This window comes from Spermophilus citellus (genome assembly GCF_964194105.1).
Source record: "Spermophilus citellus genome assembly, chromosome: 14".
Taxonomy (NCBI): domain Eukaryota; kingdom Metazoa; phylum Chordata; class Mammalia; order Rodentia; family Sciuridae; genus Spermophilus; species Spermophilus citellus.
The window spans coordinates 102,562,969-102,588,274 of NC_138194.1; the positions used below are offsets into that span (position 1 = coordinate 102,562,969).

Consider the following 25,306-nt stretch of genomic DNA (forward strand, 5'->3'; position numbering starts at 1 on the left):
TTACTGTAAAGATAAAATAAAATTCAGACAATCTCTGTAAAGTGCACCAAAACCCAAGAAGCTTTTAAAAATGAAAAGAACTCTGCCCAAATCCCCATCAAATAGCATCGCCCAATGGCTAACGGCTAGCATTCCCACAGGCGCTGCAAGTATTTCAAATGAGTTAAGCAGCAATTAGAGCTTGAGGCATGAAAAGAGCAACCATCCAATCTCTTACTGAAGTGTTTACAGTGCAACTTCCATGAACCTGCTAGAATAGTTACTGATACCGGCGCCTCCAGCTAGCCAAGAACGTTGCCACCATCGGGGACAGGTGAGTCTTGGGCAGGAGCTAAAACAGCTCCACAGCAGAAACCTGGCAGATGCCCCTTAATGTCTCAGGGCACAGAACAAAGGTACAGCCCTCCAAGGCTGTTGGGGAGGATGGAGACGGGTATCCGTGGTAGTTCACTCTTCCAAAGTGATGTGGGTGCTCTCTTCGTTCCCCTCTTCCTCCGAGCCAGGAAGAGGGGCCATCATATTCTCCACCACCTCTCCTGGAACACCTTTCTCTCCTCTGCCTGGCCATGCCTGACTTATGTCTCAAATGTCCTCCATAACATCTTCCCCAAGCTTCCAACTCCCTTCAGGCTGTCCGTACATGTTCAGAACTGGCATGGCCCTGAATCACAACATGCATGAAGAATTGCCAGGAGTGGCCAAGTGACGCCCAGGAGCAGAGCGGGTCTGCTGTCCAGTGTGGAGGACCACACTGCAAGCCTCCAGCACTGGCCAATGGTGAATCAGGAGAGGCCTGCACACAGGCTGCTTTCTTTGAGATGGTTCCTAGGGATCAGAGTCAGTCTGAGACCACAGCACAGTCCCAACTGGCCCTAGGGAGAAGCACATCCCTTTAGCAGTTTCCAGGTGCCGTGCTCTTCATCACCTGACCCTTAAAGCAAATAGCAGAACCTGAATCCTAACATTTTAAGGCTTAAAAAAAAAAAAAAAAAAAAAAAAAACCTTAAAAGCTTTTAAAGTCTTTAAAAAAATCAAGGGAAAAAAATCAACACAAAATAACTTTAAAAAGTCCTTTCTTTTATTTCTTCATATGATTAAAATACAGGCAAGCTGCTATAAGACTAAACAGGACATTTCTTCCAGGCAAGACAACTCTACTTTAAATGGGTCCCACTGTGCCATTTTATGTCACATGGGTTGTCTAATCTTGTGGCTGTGTCCCAAAGATTGCGTCCAGAATTGTGAAATCCCTTGCATAAGGAGATTTCCTGAGGTCCCACCTGGCCAACCAACCTCCCCACCCACTGAAAGTCACTTCCCCTTTTCTCTAGCCTGCTGAGTTCACCTATGAATCTTCCCTTGAGCCCTTAACCACTGCTGCCTCAGTGCCCGGTTTAGGTTATAAGCTTAGGCTTCCTGCGCCTGTCAGATGGGTTTCCATTCCTCTTCTCAGTTGCACAGCATGTGCACACCAGATATTCCAAAATTTCTTTTCTTTTTAAATATATTTTTAGTTGTAGATGGACACAATACCTTTATCTTACTTATTTAGATTTATGTGGTGCTGAGGATCAGATCCAGTGCCTCCCATGGGCTAGGCAAGCACTCTACCACTGAGCCACAGCCCCAGACCCCAAATTTCTTTAGCTAAGCACACCAGTCTGTGCTTCAGAGACACAAAACAACTAGGAAGAGAATTCCTACAATTTCCAGAAATAGCATATCAATAGAGTAACCATAATCTGTTGTTTAGAGTAGACAGGAATATAAATCACTCACAAAAGGCTAGTCCCTAGATGGAGGAGGAAGGCACCAGAAGACAACGCTGAGCTGCTCTCCTGCATTTGCATCTGCTGAGGAACCAAGGGCAACACTAGAATGTGCACAGGGTCATGGAGATCAAGCTGAAGCATATTTTCCCAAACTCTCAATATTTTTAGTAGCTATTCATTACACTTGGAAGCTTTCAGCTGCTGAATATGAACTGGCAGGGAGCCCTCGTGGTTTTTCCTAGAATGGTGGTTTCAAAGTCTTATGCTTGCAAAGAGATAGAACAATAAGAGCTGAAACTTGTTGCTTCAAACACGAGTGCACTTGATAACTATGTCCATTTATCCACAGGGCCCATCTAGGAAGAGAGTCCTGAAGAGGGCAAAGGAGAACTTAGAATTTGTTTTCAGCTCCTTCATTTTATTTTTTTTTATTTTTTATTTTTTTTAAAGAGAGAGTGAGAGAGGAGAGAGTTAGGAGAGAGAGAGAGAGAGAGAGAGAGAGAGAGAGAGAGAGAGAATTCCCAACATTCATTTTTTAGTTCTCGGCGGACACAACATCTTTGTTGGTATGTGGTGCTGAGGATCGAACCCGGGCCGCACGCATGCCAGGCGAGCGCGCTACCGCTTGAGCCACATCCCCAGCCCAGCTCCTTCATTTTAAAAGAAAGAATTGCCCAAGTAGCCAATTCACACTTAAAGGACATAAAAACGTGGGAGAGTGGCTGATTTTCATCTGGTTGCATTACCCCTGTGAAAGTGGGTCTCAGGCTCCCTGAGTGGGCATGGGAGGGTCTTACTTCCAGAGCATCCAATGTGAATTCACTTGTAAGGTATTTTGATGGCGAACAAGAACGTGGTCTATTGAGTCCCCCATTCCCAGCAGGATACACAAACAAATCTCTAGCAAGGACAGATTTCAGGAACAGAAAAGGCCCATCAATGCAGAGTGGCTGATGTTTGGGTTGTCCAAGCACTTTCAGAGGAAAGGGACTGCACCCCTGGTGGGCCATGCAGTCACAGAGCTCTCCCTGCCAGGCCCGCAGTGAGAAGAAGGCTGGCAGATGAAGGACCATGCATTGGAGAAGACCTGGAGAAACTCTGAAGGAAATGCTAGATGGTTCAGTGCTTGGAGCCGCCTTACAGCCACAAGAAAAGAAAGGAATGTTTATCTATTTCCTTTCTGTGTAGCCTGTGTCTCAAGATTGACCGTGATGTGAACTCTCCTCTTTGAAACTACAAAACTATATTTCTTTAAATAAGAAATGTTCTCTGCTTTATTTAATATGGAGGGAAGAACTTTCACTTTTAAAAAAGACTGGACTTTGACCACCTAAACAAAGCAATGATATCACAAAATTTACTTTGGACATAAAAATCAGTCTGGGTTTATAGTGCAATAAATTTGAAGGAAAAAAAGTGGGAGGGAATGGCTTGCTCTGGCAAGTTCATGGGAATGCCAGTTTTGAAACATGATCTCTTGTAATTACTCAACTTTGCCTCATCACAAAGGAACGGAGCTGACCTTTCCGAGAGCTTCCTGGCATCTGTGCGGAAAACAAGCCTGCAGAATTGAGCAGGGTGGGGAGGCTCAGCTGGGTGGGCTGAGCTAGGAACTAACTGCCACCGTGTGTCCCAGCTGCGCCTCCCCTGGACATCACCCTCATCAACACTGAGATCACACTTCTCTCTTCACCTAAGACGTATTTCAGCATGCAGGACGTGAGCACTGCTCTATGTTTGGTGAGTTGGCCATCTTGAAATTATGTTTTAAAAAGCAGTTTCTTCTAAAATCTTACTACACAATGGTGAACTCTTTCTATTTCTGGCATGTTTGATAGCTCTTCGTGTGGACTGGAACTATAAACGATGAATATAAGAAACAACTCCATGACGGCTCAGGGGAGCAGCCAATAGCTGCAGGATCCTGGAGGGCACTGGTCAGAGAAGGAGTGCCCTCAACAAGTGGGCCAGCACTCTGACCAAGCTGCACCCCAGCCCGGGTTCCTACTTTTTAACAGTCCTTAGCCAGCAGGCAGACCCTAGTTCTACTGGCTTGATGAACCAGAGAACGAATCTGGAGCAACCATGGCTGACGGAAACAAAGGGAAAATCCAAAAAAGAAGAGGCCAGAGAGGGAGTGCCTTGGTTCTGAAGTACGAGTTCTGTCCAAACCTCCAGCTGACACACAGGGCAGACTCCAAGCAGCCCAGCCAGGCTAAAGAAAAGAGTGGGCAGAGATGTGACTGGCTGCCTAACTCAGGTAGGATCTGCAACCCAAGATCAGCCAAGTTAGCTGCCTGATAAATGCAGAGGACCCTTTAAAACGTGCTCAAGACAAAAACTGCAGTCTTATTTTGCAGGGTTAATAGCGTGTGTGAATGTGGTACACACCTGGCCTCCAGAGCACAGTAGGCTGAGGTGTGGTAAATGCAGGTTCTATATTTCCATCTAGACAGTGAAAGGTCACAGAAGGATGTCAAAATCCCCAGGGCAGCACAGGAAGCCCAAGGCAAACATACTGCTGCAAACGTGCATGAGGGAGTGGGGCAGAGGATGGGCCAGTATCATTGAAGGCCAAAGCCACTTGGCTAAAAGCAAAGACACTGACTACAGAGGCCCTGGGCTTCTCCCTGTCTTCTGGCTACTGACATGGAGCCAATGGCCCTATATTTGCGCACTCTCCCCCTCCAGTCTCCTCCCCTGTCTCCTTTGTAAGCAGGAGCAGAGAAGGTAACCACTTGGGGCCCCAGGCACTTATTTCCAGAGAGGCAGAGAAGGACATTCATGCCTTCTAACTCCTCCTTAATATTTCTAGGGACACTAAGCTTATAGACAAAATTCATGGCAATTCAGAAAAACTATGAGGAGGAAGAAAATAGAAACAGAACAGATGGAAGAAATCATGGTGGCTAGGAGCATCTTGAGGACTTCACCATGGGCACTGAGGACAGGGGTCTCTGCCACAGATATGCAGCCGCAAATGCTGCACCTGAAAAGCCCCGTCTAAGGCTGGTGAGAAGCACTGACAGTAAAGAACAAATTAGACAGGAAATGGTTAAGACAAAAAGTTTTAGTGGAAACCATTTTAAGTTTACATTAAATTCCTATTAAATTCAGATTCATTCATTACTTTTTATTACTCTGAAGGCTGAGGTGCTGTGAGCATCTTAAGAAATACAGGTATAACCAGAATGTGGACTGCCCTTTAGGTAACATCCAGGCCCCGGAGAGGGAGGAAAAGGAACACACGATGTGATGACCAGAAGGCAGTCAGATGCCCCCTCTGAAAGGAATTCTGGAAGCAAATACAGAGGTACTTCAAAAGATATGCAGAGAAGCAGCACAAGCAATCCTGTGTCATCAGTCCAACTCTGAGCTTCTAATGTGAGAGTCTTGCTGGAGGACGAGTGGAGAGTCACCAAGAGCTGCGACTCCTGTGGAAGAGTTGTGTGCAGACTCATGCTCTGGAAGACCTGCCAAGTGTCAATAGCGCTTGGAATCGTCAAGTCTGCACAGCAGGAATGGCTCCCCGTACTCAAGGGGGCTGTCCACACTCCTTCACTTATACAACCAGACCCTGCAAAGGAGCTGCTGCTGTTGTCCAGGGAGACTCGGTGGTGGGGCCAGGGCTCAAGCTCAAGTCTGGTGCCAAAGCTCATGATCTTGCATGGTTCTTCTGTTGCTTATCTTAAGTTCAAATCCAAGAAACCAGACTATTCTAAAGACATTTAACTAATCAATAACTGTGGATCTTCAGAAAAGCTTTGTTATGGTACCTGCCACTAGGCAGGCTAACGGAGTATGCGCCTACCTTGGGCCTACAAGCATTTGGATGAACTATTTCACTAAATCATGAAAATCATCACATGGACAATATTTATGATCCTCCTCTTATAGGGAGACTAAGCAACTTGCCCAGGGTTACAGAACCTTTTAAACACTCTTTGAAAAATTCCCCATACACGTTTACTTTAAAGGTGTTGCTAGCTTGAACTGGAAGTTTCACAAACCAACTGAAAGTTTTTGTTCCTGAGGTGCCTTGTAATTCACTTGAGTATGCTACTGACACACAATATGAAAAAAAAATTGTGTCTGTAGGTACTGAACTAAACTTTATTCCTGACCAAATCATCTGTCACAGTGCTGTATAACAAAATTAAGCACCAAAAATAATACAGAGTTAAAACAATTACCAAAAACCTAAGACCAAAATTATACATGCATGCATACATGTCAAAACCCCAAAACCTAAACCCCCAAAAGCAAGCTCTCAGCAGCCTCAAGCCAGAGCAGAGTCCATACACTGCCTGAGTTTACAGCAGACTCAGGATGACCCCCACAGAGAGGCCTGACTCCCCAGCTGCTCCCTGTGGGAGCACACTAAGGACGAGCCAGCAAAACAGGCAGTGAGACAAAAGGCACACTGGGAAACTGTCACCCATAAAGACCTGGGGTAGAGACCTTGGTGCTGCTGTTGCACCTTATTTATTTATTTATTAAAACACACATACACACACACACACACACACACACACACACACACACACACACCCCTTTTAAAAATTTGTTCTACTTAGTTATGCAGAATGCATTTCAATTCTTTGTACACAAATAGCACCTTTTGATACTCAAACAATGTAGAAAGCCCAGCTATAGGAATTCTGGATTTCTCTTTCTTGTGTTTCTTTTTTCACTCATTTATTAAGTTGCTGATCAGTCTAAATCATATGGCAATGTTTTCTCTTTTTAAAGAAATTTATTGATACTAAGAATTTAACCCAGGGGCACTTCATCACTGAGTCACATGCCCAGCCCATTTTATGTCTTATTCTGAGACAAGGTCTCACTAGGCTGGCTTTGAACTTGTGATCTCCTAACTCGGCCTCCCAAGTCAGTGGGATTACAGGTATGTGCCACAGCACCAACTATGGCAATGTTTTCAGGGAATTCTAGACATCTAACTGAGGCTGTGGGCAGGACAGCTTGAGCTGTGGACTGGGTACATCTGCTGGGTCACAGTTCTATGCCCCAGGTTCAGCGCCTTGCCACATGGTCTCAACCTCCTCATCTGCAAAGTGAAGGTGAGGGTGCCGCCTATATCCCCAGGGGCTGCGGTGAAAGCTCAAGGTGCAGTGCCTGGCCACACAAAGGGCTCAGTGACCGCTCCTTTCTAATGCAGTGACTAGTAATGCAGAGGAGACTTGCTATCAACTCAGTGAGCGCTTCCTAAAGAGCTCAGTGAGGGAGACTGGCTCAGAATGTGACTGTCTTCCAAGGCTATGCTTGCAAGCCGAGTGTCCTTATAACACAGACCTTCAGGTGAATACCTTGACATGCCACGAGTATCCTTTAACCTTCTCTTTCTGTGTGAAAATGGCTTGCTTAGAAATAAGTAATAATTTCCAAAGGTTTAAAAGCATAAAACAAAACTGAAAACAACTATTGTTGGAGCAAGTGGAAGACATGCTCTCTCCTAGGTACACGTCTGTCCACTTAGAAACAGAACGCTCACACAGCCTCAGGTGCATGGATACATGCCTGACCTCGATGCCCACCCACATGTATGCTCACAAGATCTTGCTGCTGCACTCTTAGAACAGTATTCTTTTTTTCCAGTACTGGGGACGAACCCAGGGGTGCTCTTTCTAGCTACATCTCCAGTTCTTTTTATTTTATTTTGAGACAGGTTCTTGATAAGTCACCCAGGCTGGCCTCCAACTTGTGATCCTCCTGCCTCCTGAATCCCTGGGACTACAGGTGTGGCTCCTGCTTGGCTGGAGCAATATTCTCAAGCCCCAAACTAGTAAGCATCCAAATATCCACCACTGTGGAATGGAGAAATCAACTCTGGTGTGGGCACAAATGGGGCCACACAGCCATGACAATGAAGTACAGCTACCCGAGTGACAGGGACAACCTCACCAGCTAAATGCTGAGCAAATTAAATCACAAAGAAGAAGGGTGACAGCTGAGACCTTCAACCCAAAGGCTACCCTGGGAGGGTGGACATCGACTAGGGAGGGCAATCTGGGTGCATTTCCAGGCTGTGGCCTTCTTGGTTCCCACTGGTTACAGTGTGTGTGACTTGAGAGAGTCCACTGAGCTAGCTGTTCACTCAGCAATCTCCTCAGCGTTGGTGTTTTTATACTGCAGTAAGAAGGTAAGGAAGAGATAAAAATTATGGCACAATTAATTTGTTAATTAAATTAATAATTTTGTTCATTCATATTAATCTAAAGAGGATTTAAGAAATTTAACATGAACTTAAAACTTTCCCTAAACTGAGATGAAACATGTTGATCCTTTTTACAGAGGCACAGATGCCTTTGTCAGGGAGCGCACTGCTCAGAAGTCTTGGTTTTGAACAGAAGCTCCCGAAGTTCTTTCTTGTGGTCTCCTTGCATGCGGAATCTGACCAAGAATTAACGGAACTCAAGTGGGGACCAAATGATTTTCCATCAGAAAAGCTCTAGTACACCTTTAACAATCTGTCAACTACAAAACACAAAAATGCTAGAATACGTATGATGAGAAATTCTTACTGTGGTACACTTAAAATACTCCTATTGTGGGGCTTTTTTACACTTGATAACGAGCCACCTGCAGGTTGATCTCCTTCTCCTCCATGAATTCACTCCTACGAACATGGAAAGAGGTCATGAGGACAGGTTCGAGGGACACAGAGACTGACTGACTCAGTAAAGTCTCACTGAGTGGTTTTCCTAAGACGTTACCTAATAAGCTTGGTCCTGGAAGTCCCTCTCTTCAACTCATGCAGTCAGAACACACACACACACACACACACACACACACACACACACACACACACAGTCCAGTCAGGACGAGTGGAGGCCACAGTGCAGTGAGCGCACAGGGCGGGAAACACACTTGACTGAGGACCACCAGGCAATTGCTGTTTCTTTGTGAAAACTCTGACTGTAATAAAAACCCTTAAATAAAACTTCACAATAGCAGCTATTTAATTATGTAAATGCCCAAGCAAGCAATTATATAAAAAAGTTTAATTTCATCAGCTATTTGGTAGCCATATTACAAATATTCAAAATGCCAACTTCAACTCCATCTCTGCTGAAAGCAGAGCGCCCTGGGACACATGAAGGCTCAGTCACCTGTGCTCAGTGTGCACAGGCCAGCCAGTGCTCCTGGCGGGAGGTGCAGGCAAACCGAGGCGAGTGTGACGATCCCTGTCCTCAAGGAGCCTCAGTCTAGTAGGGAGGAGACATACTAGACTGTGAGCTCCTCGAGGGCAGGAAAAGTGCTCCGGTCATCTGGCCCAGTGACCAGTGCCAGGCTCGGCAGCCCTTGTGGAACAGAGCTGAACTGGGATGCAGCCCTCTGTGGTAGCACAACAAGTACAGGGACACAGGGCTCCGGAGACCCAGGGTGCAGGCTGCGTGGCTGAGAGGCCCAGAAGAGCCAGCGTGAGACAGGGAGGGCCAGGCAGGCGGGGCGTCGGTGGGGGGGGGGGTGCAGGTGGGTACACCAGGCCAGGAGGGGGCATCTGCCAGACTATTTGGAAGATATTGGGATGCCGTCTGGCCATCCTGGAAGTTGGCTTGAGTGTGGCCTGCAGGCCTCTATTTGGACATGGGAGGTGGGTGCCAGTGACCCACTAGGGGTCATTCTGATCAGGGGAGGTCCCTTTCCATGGTGTTGCTTCAGGAAAACCAAGCCAGCTGTGCCAACCAGACAGGAGAGGAGTGCAGAAGAGCTGGCTCAGAGGGTAAGGCAATAGATTTCCTTCTTGGGTAACACAATGCCCAGCTGGCAATTTAAAATGTAGGTTGGAACTTATGAGAAAAGGGCAAAGCCAAAGCTAAAAAGTGGAGAGGCCCAGTCCACGAATGGCCAGATCAAGGGCACACGGAATCTGCAGGAGTACTGAGGGCACAAGGGCAGTTGAGAACAGAGACCTGATCAACGCCCCTGGGAAGGATGTGGTCAGCATGTCAGTCAGTAGGGAGACACCAGGCAGGTGGGGTGATGGAACCCATACTAGAAGGGTAAATTTCAAGGACAGGCTCTGTGAAGTTCTGGGGGAAGATCAAGGAGGAACAAACAAAATCTAAGCAAAACATGAAATAAAGCATATTCAAAACCCAGCTACAGTAGCACGGAGGACATAATGAGTATGAGAACTGATTAAGACTGAAGAGTGTCTACTTGAAGAGGACTGAAGAGATGAGGGTGCTGGTGGCCCCATGGGCAAAAAGTGGAGACAGCAAGTGAGGCTGGCCTGACTGCGCTCTTCCCTCAGGATGAGGCTCTATTGAGCAAGGACTGTCTGGTCACCATGAACCCACAGAACCTTGCTCAGAACACAAGCATCCAGCAAACACCTGAGGACAGAAAGAAGCTTCACACTCCTTCCAACAGGGCTGACCCTCCCAAAGCACTCTCCTGCAAGGATCTTTCTTCCAGTGGCTGAGCCGTCTGAAGGTTGATGAAGCTTCAGGAGTGCTTGGGCACCACCAAAAAGCAAGAGCCAGATGAAGTTGCAGGGTGCCATGAACCCCGATATTTGGAATTAAAAAAAAAATTCTGTCCCTATCAAAATATTTGGCCCCGATGCAGATTCTAATTTGATTCAGTTCAACAAACATTCATTCATAGTGCCTGGTCCTACAGTCTGTATTGGCTGAAGAATTGAGTGAGATATGGTGATGCTTATCAGTAGCTCTAACTAAAGCCGAGGACACAAACATGAAAACAAGGACCTCCCCAGGGCAGATGGCAGGTAGACCATGCAGATGCTTCTCTGAGGGATTCAGTACACACCTAGTCCCTGTGTGACTGCCAGGGGTCTGGAAGCTACTGGAGGCCTTGGGCCTAACAGTGCCTGCCACAAAGTGGGAACCACAAAAAGGCACCTGAACCAGCAGTGGTGGCAGAAGAGAGGCTACCTCTCTGGGGGACAGGGCTGCATGGGGAAGAATCCTGGATTCTGAGTAGGAGTCTGCTGTTGGCAAGGTGGGGGAGCAGGCAGTGAGCTCCCTGCACTAGTACAGGGAGGCAAAGGGGCCGAGTGGAGGAGGCTGCAGTGACAGCAGGGCCGCAGCGACCATGGGCCACCTAAGCCAGGCCAAGTCAGGAGCTTGGGGAGAGATCTGACCACAGCTGGAACTTCATTAAAATTTGAAGATATTATTCATTAAAGGCTCTAGCAAGGTACAAAGAAATGCCAAATAAATTTTAAACTAACTGAATTTGCAGAAGAAACAGCCCAGCCTCAGATGTCCTGATAAAATGACCTTAGAATGCTATGACTGCAAAGGAGGAGAAGCAGCAAGGTCTGCCCCCGCCCAAGCCCTCTCAGCCCCACTCCTACCTGAGCTGCGCTTTAAGTTCAGTAAACCTGGGCCGCCTGCTGGGGTCATAGGCCCAGCATTTCGTCATAAGGCTGTAGAGGGTAGGAGGACAATTTGGAGGCATTGGTAATCTTTCCCCATTTTCAATTCGACCGATCACATCATTGTTCTTCACTCCTTGAAAAGGCTTCACACCATGCATCAGAATCTCCCACATACATACACCTGTGAAGTGGGAACGAAAACAGCGCAGTGAGCTCGGCAGGAAGGGCAACCCCATGTCTGGGAGTGGCTTTGCAGCGGGCACCATGGAGCCAGCTGTGAGATCCAGGCAACACAACAAGCAGAGCAGTATTCATTACCTCCAACATATAGTGAGATCAGTAATAACCACTTGACGGGGTGTGAGTAATGGAGTGCTGAATTATTACAAAGAAAAAGCCATAAAATCCCCTTGTTTTCCTCAGAGGTCTATTTCTCTGAAAATGCTGCACTTGAAAGTGACCCACCAGCTCAGGCACACTCCATGGCTCCAGAAGAGAGGCTACCTGCACATCCCCACCCAACTTCAGCCCAGCCTCATTACAACTGCAGCTGCTGCCTTGAAGCCTGAAAAGAAACTCCTCAAGCACAAGTCTGCAGCTTTCAGAGAACTCAGCTTTCCCTCTAAGGCGCACGATGGCTTTGCTGTCTGGGCGACCCTCCAGCCCACCACTCCCTTCCCTTGGCCTGGTTGAGGACTCCCGTGGCCGTAGCCATCTCACCCAGACCAGGCCACACCTTAGCAATGACTGCACTCTGCCCCAGGAGGCCAGACTTTCTGTTATCGGCTCAGTGATCCTATAGACCCATCTTTCAAATCAACAAACAGGACAGCTCAACACTGAGGATGGCACTGAGACGTGACCAAAGGCACCTTCTATAGCACCACACGATGGCCACCTGCACTCTGGCCGCCTGGGAGGCCGGTGCCTTGGCAGGCCACAGCACACCTTCCCTGGCATCAGCCCTTTTGCTGTCGGACCACCTCCTTTCAGCTTGTTCCTGAAGCAGTTCTAGGAGACCCTCCTGTCCCCAGGACGAGGCTGCTGTCTCAGGTCTGACTCTACCTTGGAATGCACACGGTAGGACCAATGCCCCATGCAGAGGACTTGGGATGCAGAGAAGGAAACTCCCACGCTGGCGTGAGCTGGATTCTCAAACTGAGCCACACATCGGCAACTACTGATAATTCCAGACTCTCTTAACAAAAAAAATGATGTCTTGGTGCCACTCTTTTAGTACAAATTATAATCCCATTATCAGTAATAAAATTAAGAGTCACTATTTCTTGAGAACTTACATCCTTTCTTTGAAAATCACATATCATCCTTAATTCTCATATGCCCTTACCTTTCTCTAAATACTATTTTATTAAATCAAATATGAGATGCCATTAATTATGTGACAAAAAGGGAGAAATACTGCCAGAGTGATTATGATGCAACCCTTTTTCCCACTTGGGGTTATTATTTTATTCCTACCAGAAGAGCCCTTTCAAACTCACTTGGACACAAAAACAATAATGTGAACAAACATGATGCCTGTGAGCAGGCCAGCCCAAAACAGCACAAAGATGCCCCCAGGTGACACAATGGGCCCCGCCCGCCCTGGAAAGGGCAAGATGTGACCATAGGTGCTGCAGGATCTGGGGCATGACCTTCCTAGGGGGATCCTGCAGTCTGGGTTACACAGCTTCTCTTCCTTTTTCTACCTGTGGGCTCCTAAATACCAATCAGGGCACCAAATGGTTGCTGAAAATCAACAGCATGGAACCAGGAGAAGCTGCATGAACTCAGCCAGCACTCTGAGCTGCTCCTGATCTCACGGGACACTCACACATAGGACTGCCATCAGGTCAACACGTGAGGGTGAAAGACAAGGGATGCCAGGAAGCGGAATGACGCAGGACAGTCAGGAGGCAGTGCCACCCATGGGAGGAAGGGCAAGTCACGCCACAGTCAGGATGAGCTGTCCAGCCACACAGTGCAGGTGAATAAGCCCACATTTACACCAGCTGGGAGGCACTGCGACAATCCACAGAGAAGGACGACCACTGAAGAGGACGGGAGGGGTGGGCCAGACAGGGAAGCAGCAGCTGAGGCCAGCAGGCCCCAGAGGAAGGACACCAAGGACAGCATGGACCTCAGGAAGCAGGGCCACCGAAGGGCCGAGGACACCTGAGTGTTGAGTCTGTCACAGAGAATCATGAGATGGCCGAGGGGAGAGAAGGAAGGAAGGAGACAGACAAAGCTGCTCCCCAGACAGAAGAGACAGCAGCAGGAGGAGCACAGAATAGCAATGGGACGTGCCACAGAAGGCAGAGCGCCACAAGGTGTGCCCAAGAGCTGTGAGCCGCACATGCTCCTCAACCACAGCCCCACGACCTGTGTGGCCAGGGAGATGCTCAGGCTCAGAAGGCCAGGCAACCCACGCTCGGGAGAGACAGTGCAAGGCCTGTTTTGCCAAGCACATGAGACACAATTATTAAAAATACACAAAACTCCGAGAAATACTCACCAAACATCCACACGTCACTAGCTGAGGTAAAACGTCGAAAATTGATTGACTCTGGAGCCATCCATTTAATAGGCAATTTTCCTTTGGAAGCTAGAAGATTAATTTTAGAAAATAAATTTTCCCTGCAATCTGCTTGAGAACCTAGCAGAGCTGAGATTTGCACTATCAAATATAAAGCTGCATGAGGCTGGGATTGTGGCTCAGAGGTAGAGTGCTTGCCTAGCATGGGCGGGATCTGGATTTGATCCTCAGCACCACATAAAAATAAAGGCATTGTGTTGTGTCCATCTACACCTAAAAAATAAATATTAAAAAAAAGTAATAAAAAATAAAGCTTCAAATATTCCACCTGACTCTTTAGAGAGCAATGTTCTGCTTCCTCGATGCCCTGAGTAGTTAGACTAGGGTGGGGACATAGACCCTGGGGTCCCTCCCTCTGTGGTGAGGCAGGGGCAGGGAGGAGAGTGAGTGGCAGGGCTTCGATGCTCACCAGGACATACCCACCTGTGCGTACCGCACACTTGACTCTCGTGGCCATGAATATGGGGCCAATGCTCCACACATATGTGATGTCTCACAAAGATCACAACCTGAAGCCCTAAGACTACTTGTCAGGAGACCTTCTGGAGGCTGCCCCACTAACAGGTGGCTCGGTTCTGCAGAGCGCCCTATGGACCCAGACTGCTGGCTAGATAGGAGGGAGAATGCCAATGTGCCTACTGGGGAGACTTGAAATGTTTGCTGCCCCATGCATGTCTTTGAATGACTACAAAAGCACCTTGCGTACAAGTCTTATGGGTTACAAATTGTAGCAAATAAGTAAATACACAAATATGGACTCTATCCTCTATTTGCATGTGAAGAGTGAGGGGCGTGGAGCTAAAGGCGACTTCTTCAGGACAGCCCAGATGAACCCCGGGAGAGGCCAGGAAGCTTCCCTCCTGCAGCCAAGGTACACCATCCAGGACCATCCTTCAGCTGCTGGGCTTCAGAGGAGCCAAAGGAGACAGGCTACAAGGTGGGAACAGGTACCTCAAATATGGCATGGAGTGAGCAGAGACAGACCAGGGTTGGGAGGAGTGGGAGGGTGGATGGTGACCAGGAACAGGCACAGACACCAAGGGCCTACGCAGGGCCCTTTGGACCCTTAGAACCCTAAGAAAAAGGAGTAGTTTGAAGAAGTCTTAATACTTAGGGGTTCTTTTTCCATTATCCAAAAAAATTTACACTCATCGATCATTCTGAGGTGATATCTGCATGAATTACCAACTGCTCATTTTTATTTTTTAAAGTAGTTTTGAAATTGTAGATTGACACAATACCTTTGTTTAATTAATCAATTTATTTTTCATGTGGTGCTGAGGATTGAACCCAGTGCCTCACATGTGCCAGGCAAGTTCTCTACCACTGAGCCACAACCCCAGCCCCCAACTGCCCATTTTAAATGCTGTTAAAGGATGTGAAATTTTGGTATTTGTATGAATTTAGAACTTAGCTCTTTATTGGAATTCTAGGACTTGGACTAGTTAATATTTGAGCTAAATATGAGATATAGTTCAAAATTTGAAAACTGACTTTTTGAAAAAAGTTAAATGACTAAATAACAAAAACAAACTTTTTTCCTCACATATCAAAAGATCACAGGATAGTAGTCACAGGCACAGAACACAGAAAGGGTGTGGAAGAGAGTAGTCAGGAAGGCTATCTGTCTGCTGCCAAAGAACCCGGGCCTCGCATGCTAGCCAAGCACTCCACCACTGAGCCAACTAGATTGAAATTTTGGGCCAATACAAATAAAAATGCAGTAACAAGAGTGCATGTGCTAAGTCTTCACTTCTCTGGGATCAGTGCCCAGGAGTCCAACCACAGTGCTGAATGATGGTCACAGTTTTATTCACTGAAGGCCTGCACACGCTCCTGCGTGGCTCTAATGTTCTACATCCCCCTGAGGACCTTATTAGTGGCTGAGCTTCTCTGAATCGCTACCACCAGGTATGGGCAGTATTTGTTGTAATGATTCTGACGATGTGCAGTGTTCTCTCCCTCTGGTCTTAATCTGCATTTCCCTGATGGTTAAAGATACTGAACAAGGTCAAGGCTCATTTGCCACCCTATGTTCTCTTCACTGAAGGTCTTCCTTTCTTTTGTTCATCTCCCAAGTACCTTCTTCATCTATCTTCCTGCTAAGGAAGTTCCTCCTGTGTGTTTGGTAAATACTTTCTCCTACCCTGTACTTTGACTTTTCATTGTCTTACTAGTCTTCGGCAGAACAAAAATTACAAATTCTAATGTGATCCAATTTATCAATTTTTCTTCCTTTTGGTATCAAGTTAAAGTATTCTCTAGATTTATATTTTTCTTCTAAAGGTTCTATGGTTTTATGTTTTATAAGCTCATGATCCATTTTGGATCACTCTGGACATCCTTCTCCTCTAGCACCGTTTGTGGACAGGGTCATCCTTCCTTCCTCCACCAAATCCATCTGACACCCAAGGAAAGCACACTGGAAAATACCTTCTTATTTATTTATTTTAAAAATATTGTTTAGTTGTCAATGGATCTTTATTTTATTTATTTATATGTGGTGCTGAGAACCGAACTTAGTGCCTCACAGGTGCTAGGCAAGCGCTCTATCACTGAGCCACAACCCTAGCCCCTGGAAAATACCTTTTTAAAGAAATATAAATACATTAAAGATTTGCAGCTTATTTTTAGTTATTGCTTTAGTTTCTTACCTTTGTAGTAAGTACTGTCTTCCATGTACCGAGATAATCCGAAGTCTCCTAATTTTACACAATCATTTGAGGATACCAGGACATTTCGAGCAGCAATGTCCCTGACAAGGAAGAATTTGGGACAATAAATTTTAACACAATGAAAACAAACCTATAAACTCATCTATACTATATAAACATATTTTCACAGGTACACTGTGAAAGACAGCTTATAGACAATGCAAATAGATTTGTTATAAGCTAAAGAACATGATTTTACTTCACATGTATTCCTTTTAGTAGATATTTACTCATGAATATGCTGATAGCTATCTTAAATAATGGAAAAACATTCTCAAATGATGAAAATGCTTATTAACTTTTCATAAAATTCTATCATTATCTGCAATAACTGACAGACATGCTCAAATGGGGGTCTGTAACTTCACCAGTACTAAAGAGATCTTGTTAAATCAAGTAAAAGTCATCTTCTGAGCACAAGACTTTTGAGTGCTTTTGTGGATACAGCTTGTTTCAAAGCTGGACAATAACACAGTAACTGGCGTGACCCTTGGCAGATAGTTCTTAAGGACTTTCACTGGTCATCAAACTGGAGCCACAGATTATAAACAGAAATTCCAGAGAAGGGCAACAGATGTCACGGGTAACGCTGTGGTGTCCTGGAGTTAATTATTTCGGGGACTCTTTCCACATATCCCCTGCTTCGTGTCAAGTACACATTCTTGACTATATGTGTGGAAGGAATAAATGTCCTGAAAGCATCCAAGAAAAGCCTTTCACCATGTGTTCCAAGCCAGGACTTCCCTCTGTAGGACACAACCCGACAGGCTATGCAACAGATCTGAGAGGTATGAAAGGTTCTGGGGCACTTGGAGCATAGCTCCTCCCCATACTTGGCCTGCAGTTCCACCCACTCAAGGCACTTGGTAGCTTCAGGATTGTGTCTCACCTGTGTACAAATCTTTTGCTCTCCAGATACGCCAGTGCGGTACTGAGCTGATAGGCATATAGGATCAGAGATGCCAGATCCAAGCTGTATTTCCTTACTTGCAAAAATGACCTCAGCTTTGGGAACAACAGCAAGATAAAAAAGAGAATAAAACTCAACAGCATAAAAGCTACACTCAACAGCATTGCACCAACGTTCCAAACACATATGAATACTATGAAATGGCTTCACTTTTCCCCTTATACAAAAAAAGTAATGAATGAAACATTTTAACTCAGAAATTGTACTTAATCATTATTTCAATCCTATTGTAAAATTAGAATCTTTATGCCTATATATGAATTCCAAAAAAATTATAGAAGACAAGCTTCAAAACAATAATAGAATCACAAAATAAAGAACTGCTAATAACAACAGGGACCCCAAAGATCTAGCTACTGTTCAAATGAACCTAACACACAAACGCAGCTTATTCACCGCCACTGCAAAACTCAGTGTGGCCCAGGCGGGTGTGCCACGCAGTGAGGAGGACGGGATGGTAAGGGTGCAGTGGTCAGGTGTTGGGTGCTCATCCCAGGGGCTCACTGGTCTCAAGACTAGACTGACACAGTAATTCAGCTACATACTAACATGGGAAAGAAAGGCACACGGCTTTATTAATACTCTAGAAAATTGGCAAATAAAAGACAAATATTTAGCAAGAGGCTCTTAAGTCAGAAAAATGAACCAACTCTCCAAAAGCCAAAGCAGAAAAAAACCGGGGGGGGGGGGGGCGGAATCTACACAAACACTCCATTTGTCTTGGAAGCATAGGCAGAGGAAGAAGGTGGGCTGAGCTGACAGAAACAGTGCTCCAGCCTGGCCAGACTCAGCAGCTGGGGTGGGGCTTGAGAGCTTGTGTTTCCAGCAAGTTTCCAGGTGCTCTGACTAAGGTTTCAGTAACCTGGAGAACGTCAAAGAGGGCTGCTGACACTTTTGTTACTCACATTTTTCAAAGAAACTGTGACTAATGGCAGCTGGTCTAAAAGACACTGCAAAGTGAATTCTCAACACTTTGTGAATTCTCAACTCAAAGTGAATTCTCTTGACACTTTGGATTTACCTAAATTCAGCATTAATTTACCCAAACTCTATTAACAATGTTTCTTCCATCCTCAAATCATTGGGCTAGTTCTTCAGACAATGGCAACAGAGAGAAAAAGAACCCTTTGGTTGTGTGTTGTTACCAGTTCTGATAAAATATCTGGATGCAACAGCTGCCAGGATTATCTGGGAATTTAGTGACAAAGTTTCTTTTTTTCTTGAGACAAAATCTCCCTATATTTCCCAGGCTGACCTGTAACTCTTGGACTCAAGAGATTGGCCCACCTCAGCGTCCTGAGCAGCTGGGACTATGGCGTGTGCCATTGTGCCTGGCTCAGTGATGAAGATACCCACACTAACATTCTCTGGATGGAAACCACGCCTGATCCTGTATGAGAATTCTCCTGAAAATCTAGGATGTAATCTCTCGACTCCCCTTTTCAGAAGCAAAGGATGTCATGCCCAAATTGCTGGCTGACTGTGAAGCAGCAGACTACTGAGCAGCCAGCCCAGGCAGGCACAGAGCTCACCATACCTCTCCCAGTGTGCACAGCTCCATGATTATCCACACAGGGTTCTCTGTGATGACGCCAATCAACTTCACAATGTGAGGATGGTCAAACTGACGCATTGTTACTAAGGAAAAAAGTTGTTGTCTACAGTTATTCTTTTGAAAACTTTAACTTTTCTTGAAGACTAGTCCAATGAAGGCAAATACTAACGGTGTGGGAACTCAGAGCTCAGTGTCACAGGGTGCTCCTGCTTCTGAGTGGGCGTGCACTGGCATGTGCTTCTGGGCAAATTTGTGCCATGGGAGAACAAAAATGGATAAATGGCCAAGAAAACCCATTCTTTTCCTCTAGGACAAAACTGACATAGGCTTACTTCCCAGGTTTTTCTCTGGACATCTGATAAAGTGGGAACGTGCACTTCACTTAGTTGGGCAACATGCTCCTGGTAAAAGCAACCTGACTGGTACACTGGGAGGAGAGCAACAGGGACTGGGAAGCCACTGCAGCGAGTGTCTGTGTGGAGACAAGGCCTGAAGCCTTGCAAGGCCTGAAGCCAAATCTGTGGGGATGTCACAGGGATTTCTAGTTGGCACACAGGGGTTGCTGCATCCAGCATTGTGGTCTGACCTTTGCATGTGACTAGCTGCTCTCATGGGTCTAAGGAAGGCATGTCCTGGACAGACAGCTGTGAGGGCCTTCGGGTCAACTAACCTGCCCTAGTTCTGGTCCTGTGCTGCTCTACTGCAGCCCCTAAGGTCTGTCCACCTGCCTGGGCCAAGATGACCACCAGAGCCTACACACACACAAAGGCAAACCAAATCATGGGCAAGTGCTCGTTCATAATTTCTAAAAGTCACTTGCACTGTGTGCTAGGATTAGCAAGACAGATGATCTGCACAGAACTACACGATTGCAAAACAACTCAAAGTAACTTCAAGGTGACCTAGTCCAGTGGCAATTAAAACACTTGGATTTCACAGACTATTAAAATAAAAATAAATAAATAAAGTCCAAGATATTGTGAGGCTAAGTAAAGACATGATGATAATCGCAGCAGTGATTTTCCTTTAACATTACCAATATGTTATGAAACAACTGGTGTCTGAATGTTGTCAGGAATGGACCCCCATATACTAGTGAGTATTTTATGCAGTTCCTTCATGTATTTTACAATTCCTAAGTTGTAGGAACTGGTAAGAATGTACAAAATTCTTGTCCATAAAAATGCAACTCAGTTCTGTGGGGAAGTAAAATTAAATCTGCATGTATTTAAAAAAAAATCACCTCAGAGATTCTTACTCTCTATAGACACAGGGTTTTGGGAATTCTCTTGAACCAGCTGTGACATCTGGCTGGTTCCCTATCGACTCCATTGCTTTCTGTTCCTTTTTTCCTGTCTCTGGTTAGGGAAATGATACAACCATGTTCAAGGAACAGTCCCTGCAAAACCAGGAGGCTGCACTCCAGACCAGCCGGCAAGCATGTCTCAGGACGTTCTCAAGCCATCATCCGATTGGCATAAATGTGGAGCCACAAGGCCCAGAGCCAGGCATGCCTGGAGGTGGGTCCCAGCTGCCCATGGATACCGCAGGTCCTGTTGACATACCTAGAGTTTCTTGTCAAGTTGCCTCACCTTCACTCAATGACTCAATCCCCGGTGGATACCCCCACCTTCAGCTACTACCAAATTTTCCACATATTTCAAGAATAAGACCTGGCAGCTTTGATTTTGTTTAACATACAAAGGCCCAGTACAAAATTCCAAGTGTATCATTAAATTTACTCTTGTCAGATTGAGGTCACTGTGTGAGTACTCTGTCATCTTTAAATGAACATTTAAGTACAAAATGTATTTACACTTATTTTCAATTTACTGTTAGTATTTACTATCGCTTTTGGTGCGATCTTCACATATAATTAAAGACTTTTGTGTCTCCTCTGATGTAATTACTAAAATATTAACCAAAAAGGGCTGAGGGCACAGGAGTGTCCTGTACCAAGGCACAAAGGGAAAGTGTATCTTCTACCCTGACATGTAAAACACCATGTTTACTGGGGAAAATCTGCAGATATATACCTCTTTAAATCCAGATATTAATTTGTAAAGCAAAATAGTAAACATAATTATCTCATAAAAGTTTTTCCTTACTTCTTAGAGTTCACAGATAGAAAGTCAAATGAAGTTACACAGAAATTTCTAGACACTTACAGGCTTCTTGAAGGAATTTCTCTCTCACGCTGTCCGAAGTACAGTTTTTACATGTTTTAATTGCGACAGCCAAAGCTGGATTCTCCTGTGTTAGGGAGATCACAGAATCACATAACATGTAGGAAAGTTCTTTATCAACAGGTAAATTCATGAAAAGTTGTTGTTTTGCAACTATATGTATCTGGACTACACAGAATTGGCATCACAGGATCTTAAAGAATGAGAGAAATACTTAAAACAAAAATGCTGTGCAGAATCCTCTGAGCTAAATGGACACACATGAGCTGCTGAAGACGATTCACTCTTCAACGTGTTTGGAGTGTCTTCCAGCAGCAGGTGCTGCTCTAGGCAAGAGGTGCCTGTGGACAGCAGAGGCAGTGATGCCTGCTCTTGTCCAGTTTACCTCCCAGGGAAGAACTGACAGGAAACAGCGCGTCACTTGCCAGAGGGGAGTGAGGACATGGAGATGTTGTGGTGGCTATGCAGGAGGAGGCTCCTGGGGCAGATGAGAGGAGAGTGAAGACCAGAAGGAAGCGAGGTGCCAGCCTTGAAGGGCAGGAAGTTACGCCTGGCAGAGGCTGGGTGCACATAGCAAACTCAAGAGACCCACTTGGGCGTGAGGCTGGAGCTGGGCCTGAGCGGAGGCCCAATTAGAGGGGGCCTCCCAGGCCAACAGGGAGCAGTGGTTTTCACTGAGTGAGACGGGGAGCCAGGGCAGGGTGTGGGCAGAGGAAGGAGCACTCTGGCTGAGCTGCTGAGGAATGGGTGCTGGGAAGCAAACTTAGGCACAGGAATCCCATACGTGGAGGTCACAGTAAGCCAAAGGGTTGGGGACAGATGATAGTGGCTTGGGTAAATGTGGCTGCAATGGAGGAACATAGAGGGCTGAGCCTCTGGAGGGACTCTGAAGGCAGGACAAAGCTGGCTCTGGGTGGGTGCAGTAACACAGAGGGAAGCTCTTGTTTTTGGCCAGAGAAATAAGCAAGATGGAAGGGGAAGACCAAAAATTCAGCTTTGGCTGTGATGAGCTTGAGATGTCAGTGAGACACCAAGGCACCCAGGTGCAATGGAGTTCAGGTGGAAGCCTGGCTGGAGACAGGCATCTGGAAGTAGCTCAGTTCATGGGACTACAGTCATCAGGGGGACACGGGTCCAAGCTCTACAAACAAGTGCCAGGCCAGTAGTGCATGCCTGTAATCCCAGAGATTCGGAAGGCTGAGGCAGGAGGAATTCGAGTTTAAGGCCAGCCTCAGCAACTTAGCGAGGTCCTGTCTCTAAATAAAACATAAAATGGGCTGGGAATGTCGTTCACTGTTAAGCACTCTTGGCTCAATTCCTGGTAACAAAAACAAAACAAAACAAAAACAAACAAACTAACAAAAAATGAGAAGTTAGATAGAAGAGAAAATAGCAAAGGAAACAGGAAAGTGTGACCACAGGGTAGGAAAAAAACAAAAAAATGTGTTTTCCTAGGAGCCAAAAATTTGTCTTTTCTTCAAGTTCAAAAGATAGAATTTAAGAAATGCAAGAAACATGATACTAGAAATGACCTGCCACTTGCAACAAATCAAGAGTCTGGACAGCATCTGAGTGTGCTTATCTCACGCTGGGCTTGAGGCTCCTTTGCCAGAACACCTGTTTACCTCACTTCACACAGATACTTTAGCAAAGTGCCTCACATTCTGTTAAAGAGGCAGAAAAGGGGAGGAAGGGAATAGGGGAGGGGACCAAAGAGGAGCTGGGGTATTTGTGAAGGTTCGGCAATGCTGAATCACGTCTCCATCCTTTCTGGGAATCCTCCAGAGCCTACTGGGGAAATGCAGCTGCATCAGCCAGAGACACCCGGGGGTGGGGGTGGGGGTGGGTGTGGGTGTGATGCTGTCCAGAGTCCTCCTTACTCCCTGCACCTCTCTTCTCCCTGTCTAGCTTCTCCATGGCTCTTGCATGTCCTGGCTTTATATAAGAAGGTTCTTTGGGGTTGATGGATGTTATCTAACTCTTAAAGCAAGTGACAGATGGCACCCAGGACAGGGATCCTGTAGGTGAGTCAATGGAGGCTGGAGGCATGGAGGCTGTCCATGGTCATGCTGCCAGCAGGGGTAGGTTCTTTGGGCACTTCATTGACAGTGAATTAGGGTAAGCAGAGGTTTTGTGGTGCATGCCTGTAATCCCAGTGGCACTGGAGGGTAAGGCCTGAACAATTTAGTGAGACCCTGATTCAAAAATAAAAGATAAAAAGTGCTGGGCAGGATGTAGTTCAGTAGTAAAAACTCCCTAGGGGTTCAAATCCAGTACCCAAAACAAACAAAAAACCACAACCAAACACTGCCCCCCCCCCAACAGTGAAAGGGGAAAATTAGATAATCTGTAATTGTGATATGCAGGAGGTGGTGGCAACAGCTTGGTAACACAATACCCATTCTGAGACAGTCCCCAGCCAACATGGTGCTTTCACTCGTCCCAAGGTCTGATTCATAGATAGAGCCCTTCTAAGTTCTTCCAGTACCTGGAGCTTGCCGATTTCTAGCTTCCTCTCAAGAGCAAGCTACTGGGCTGGGGTTGTAGCTTGTGACAGACCTCTTGCCCTGTCAGTGCCAGGGCACTGGGATTTGGTCCCAGCTCACCTCTATATAAACAAACTTATCTGTGTAAGGAACTCAAGTACAGGTTGGCCTGAGTAGCACCCAGTTCCACCTCCCTCTTGGCCCAGATTCAACACTGAGCCCACCTACTCCCTGTTTCCTTTGGAGGTGGAAACGCTGTGCTATAACCATGAGGGTGAACCTCATGTGGCCATTTGACTGGGCCATAAAGTGTCCAGATATCTGGTCCAACATTATTCCATACATTTCTGTGAGTCTAACATGCAAGTCAGCAAGCTACCTAAAGTGAACTGCCCTCAGTGACATGGACCCTCCAGGAGGAAGAGATGCTGCCTGGTAGCTGCCAGGCTGGGACACTGGTCCATTTCCTGTTTTCAGATATGGACTGCCCTCTACTCTCTCAGCCTTTGGGTCTTGACTGGACCACACCACTGGCCGTCTTATATCTCTGGCTTGCTGAGTGCAGATCACAGGACTCATGGGCTCCCGTGACTGTGTGAATCAACTGTTTATGATAAGTCTCTTGTGGCTCAGATCCCATTGGTTCTGCCTCTCTGGAGAACACTGTCAGAGCTGTGTCTTCCAGAGTCTCCTCCATCTCACTTAAGGACTCATACAGATGCTTAAGGCAGATAGCCTGAGCTATTGTGACTCTTCTGTTCCATGCCCGTGGGATCCTCTAAGCAAGGAGCAGGGCTCACTGCACCTACTTGCACCACCAGCACCTCAGGGGAGCAGATGTTGCTGCCTCACTACCACCCACTCTCCATACAGCAGGGACAGGTTTGAAAACGGCCATGGGATCATCTCTCAAAGTCCTACCCTGTACCATGGGTCCCAGCCCCCCTTCCACCAGCGTCTCCTGCCCAGCATCATCTGCATGCTTTTACACTCTTCTGCTGCAACACAGAAACATCTTTGACATCTTGGGAGTCCTGGTGTTTTTCTGGGGCTAGGATTCATTCTATAAATAGTAAGTAAACACTACACTGAGAATATAAAAAAAAATTCTCTATTATTTTTGCAGCTAAAATGGACTTATTTTAAAGTCCACCATTAGCTCTGTGACCCTGGTGAGACATTGAGCCTGAAACTTTGCAATACATCTGTATCAGGAACCACAGGGGTAGGAGGAAGCTGGAGTTCACCTGGGTTGGTAACTGGAGTCCTCTTGCCACATGGGCATTAGAGCCAGGCCTAAGTTCAGGCCTTTTCACCAAGTTTAGATCCAATGCTCTTCTACTGTGTTTTGTCTCAAAAGTAGAGTAAGGAGAATAAGGAAGATAAATACGCATAGAGTTAAAAAAAAAAAAAGTCTACAAGTTTTTGGTTATGAAAGTACCATTCCCTGGTGTATATATATGTGTGTGTGTGTGTGTGTGTGTGTGTGTGTGTGTGTGTGTGTGTGTGTAGCGAGTTTAACAAACGGGCAGACATGGAAGGAAGGGCAACAGCAGGGCAGTGAGCTTAAAGAAAGACAATGTGAACATCCAGAGGAACCGGGGACTTCTGAAGACAAAGAGGTGATTTACACTTGACAGTCAAAATTAGCACA

General features: G+C 46.1%; 2 protein-coding genes across 19 annotated transcripts in view; one reads left to right on the plus strand and one right to left on the minus strand.

Moving 5' to 3' along the window:
* Positions 1–25,306, plus strand: part of CHRAC1 (chromatin accessibility complex subunit 1) — a 237,913-nt gene that overhangs the window by 158,299 nt on the left and 54,308 nt on the right. The window lies entirely within an intron of this gene.
* Positions 1–25,306, minus strand: part of PTK2 (protein tyrosine kinase 2) — a gene marked incomplete at its 3' end in the record, with an annotated part of 231,814 nt that overhangs the window by 36,376 nt on the left and 170,132 nt on the right. For all 18 annotated transcript variants that reach the window (XM_081266332.1, XM_081266331.1, XM_081266330.1 and 15 more), the window contains 6 exons: positions 21,149–21,233; positions 18,963–19,063; positions 17,345–17,460; positions 16,396–16,496; positions 13,661–13,750; positions 11,122–11,326 (listed from right to left, as the gene is read on the minus strand). In XM_081266332.1, coding sequence (XP_081122458.1) covers positions 11,122–11,326; positions 13,661–13,750; positions 16,396–16,496; positions 17,345–17,460; positions 18,963–19,063; positions 21,149–21,233 — 698 coding nt within the window. The remainder of the gene's footprint in view (positions 1–11,121; positions 11,327–13,660; positions 13,751–16,395; positions 16,497–17,344; positions 17,461–18,962; positions 19,064–21,148; positions 21,234–25,306) is intronic.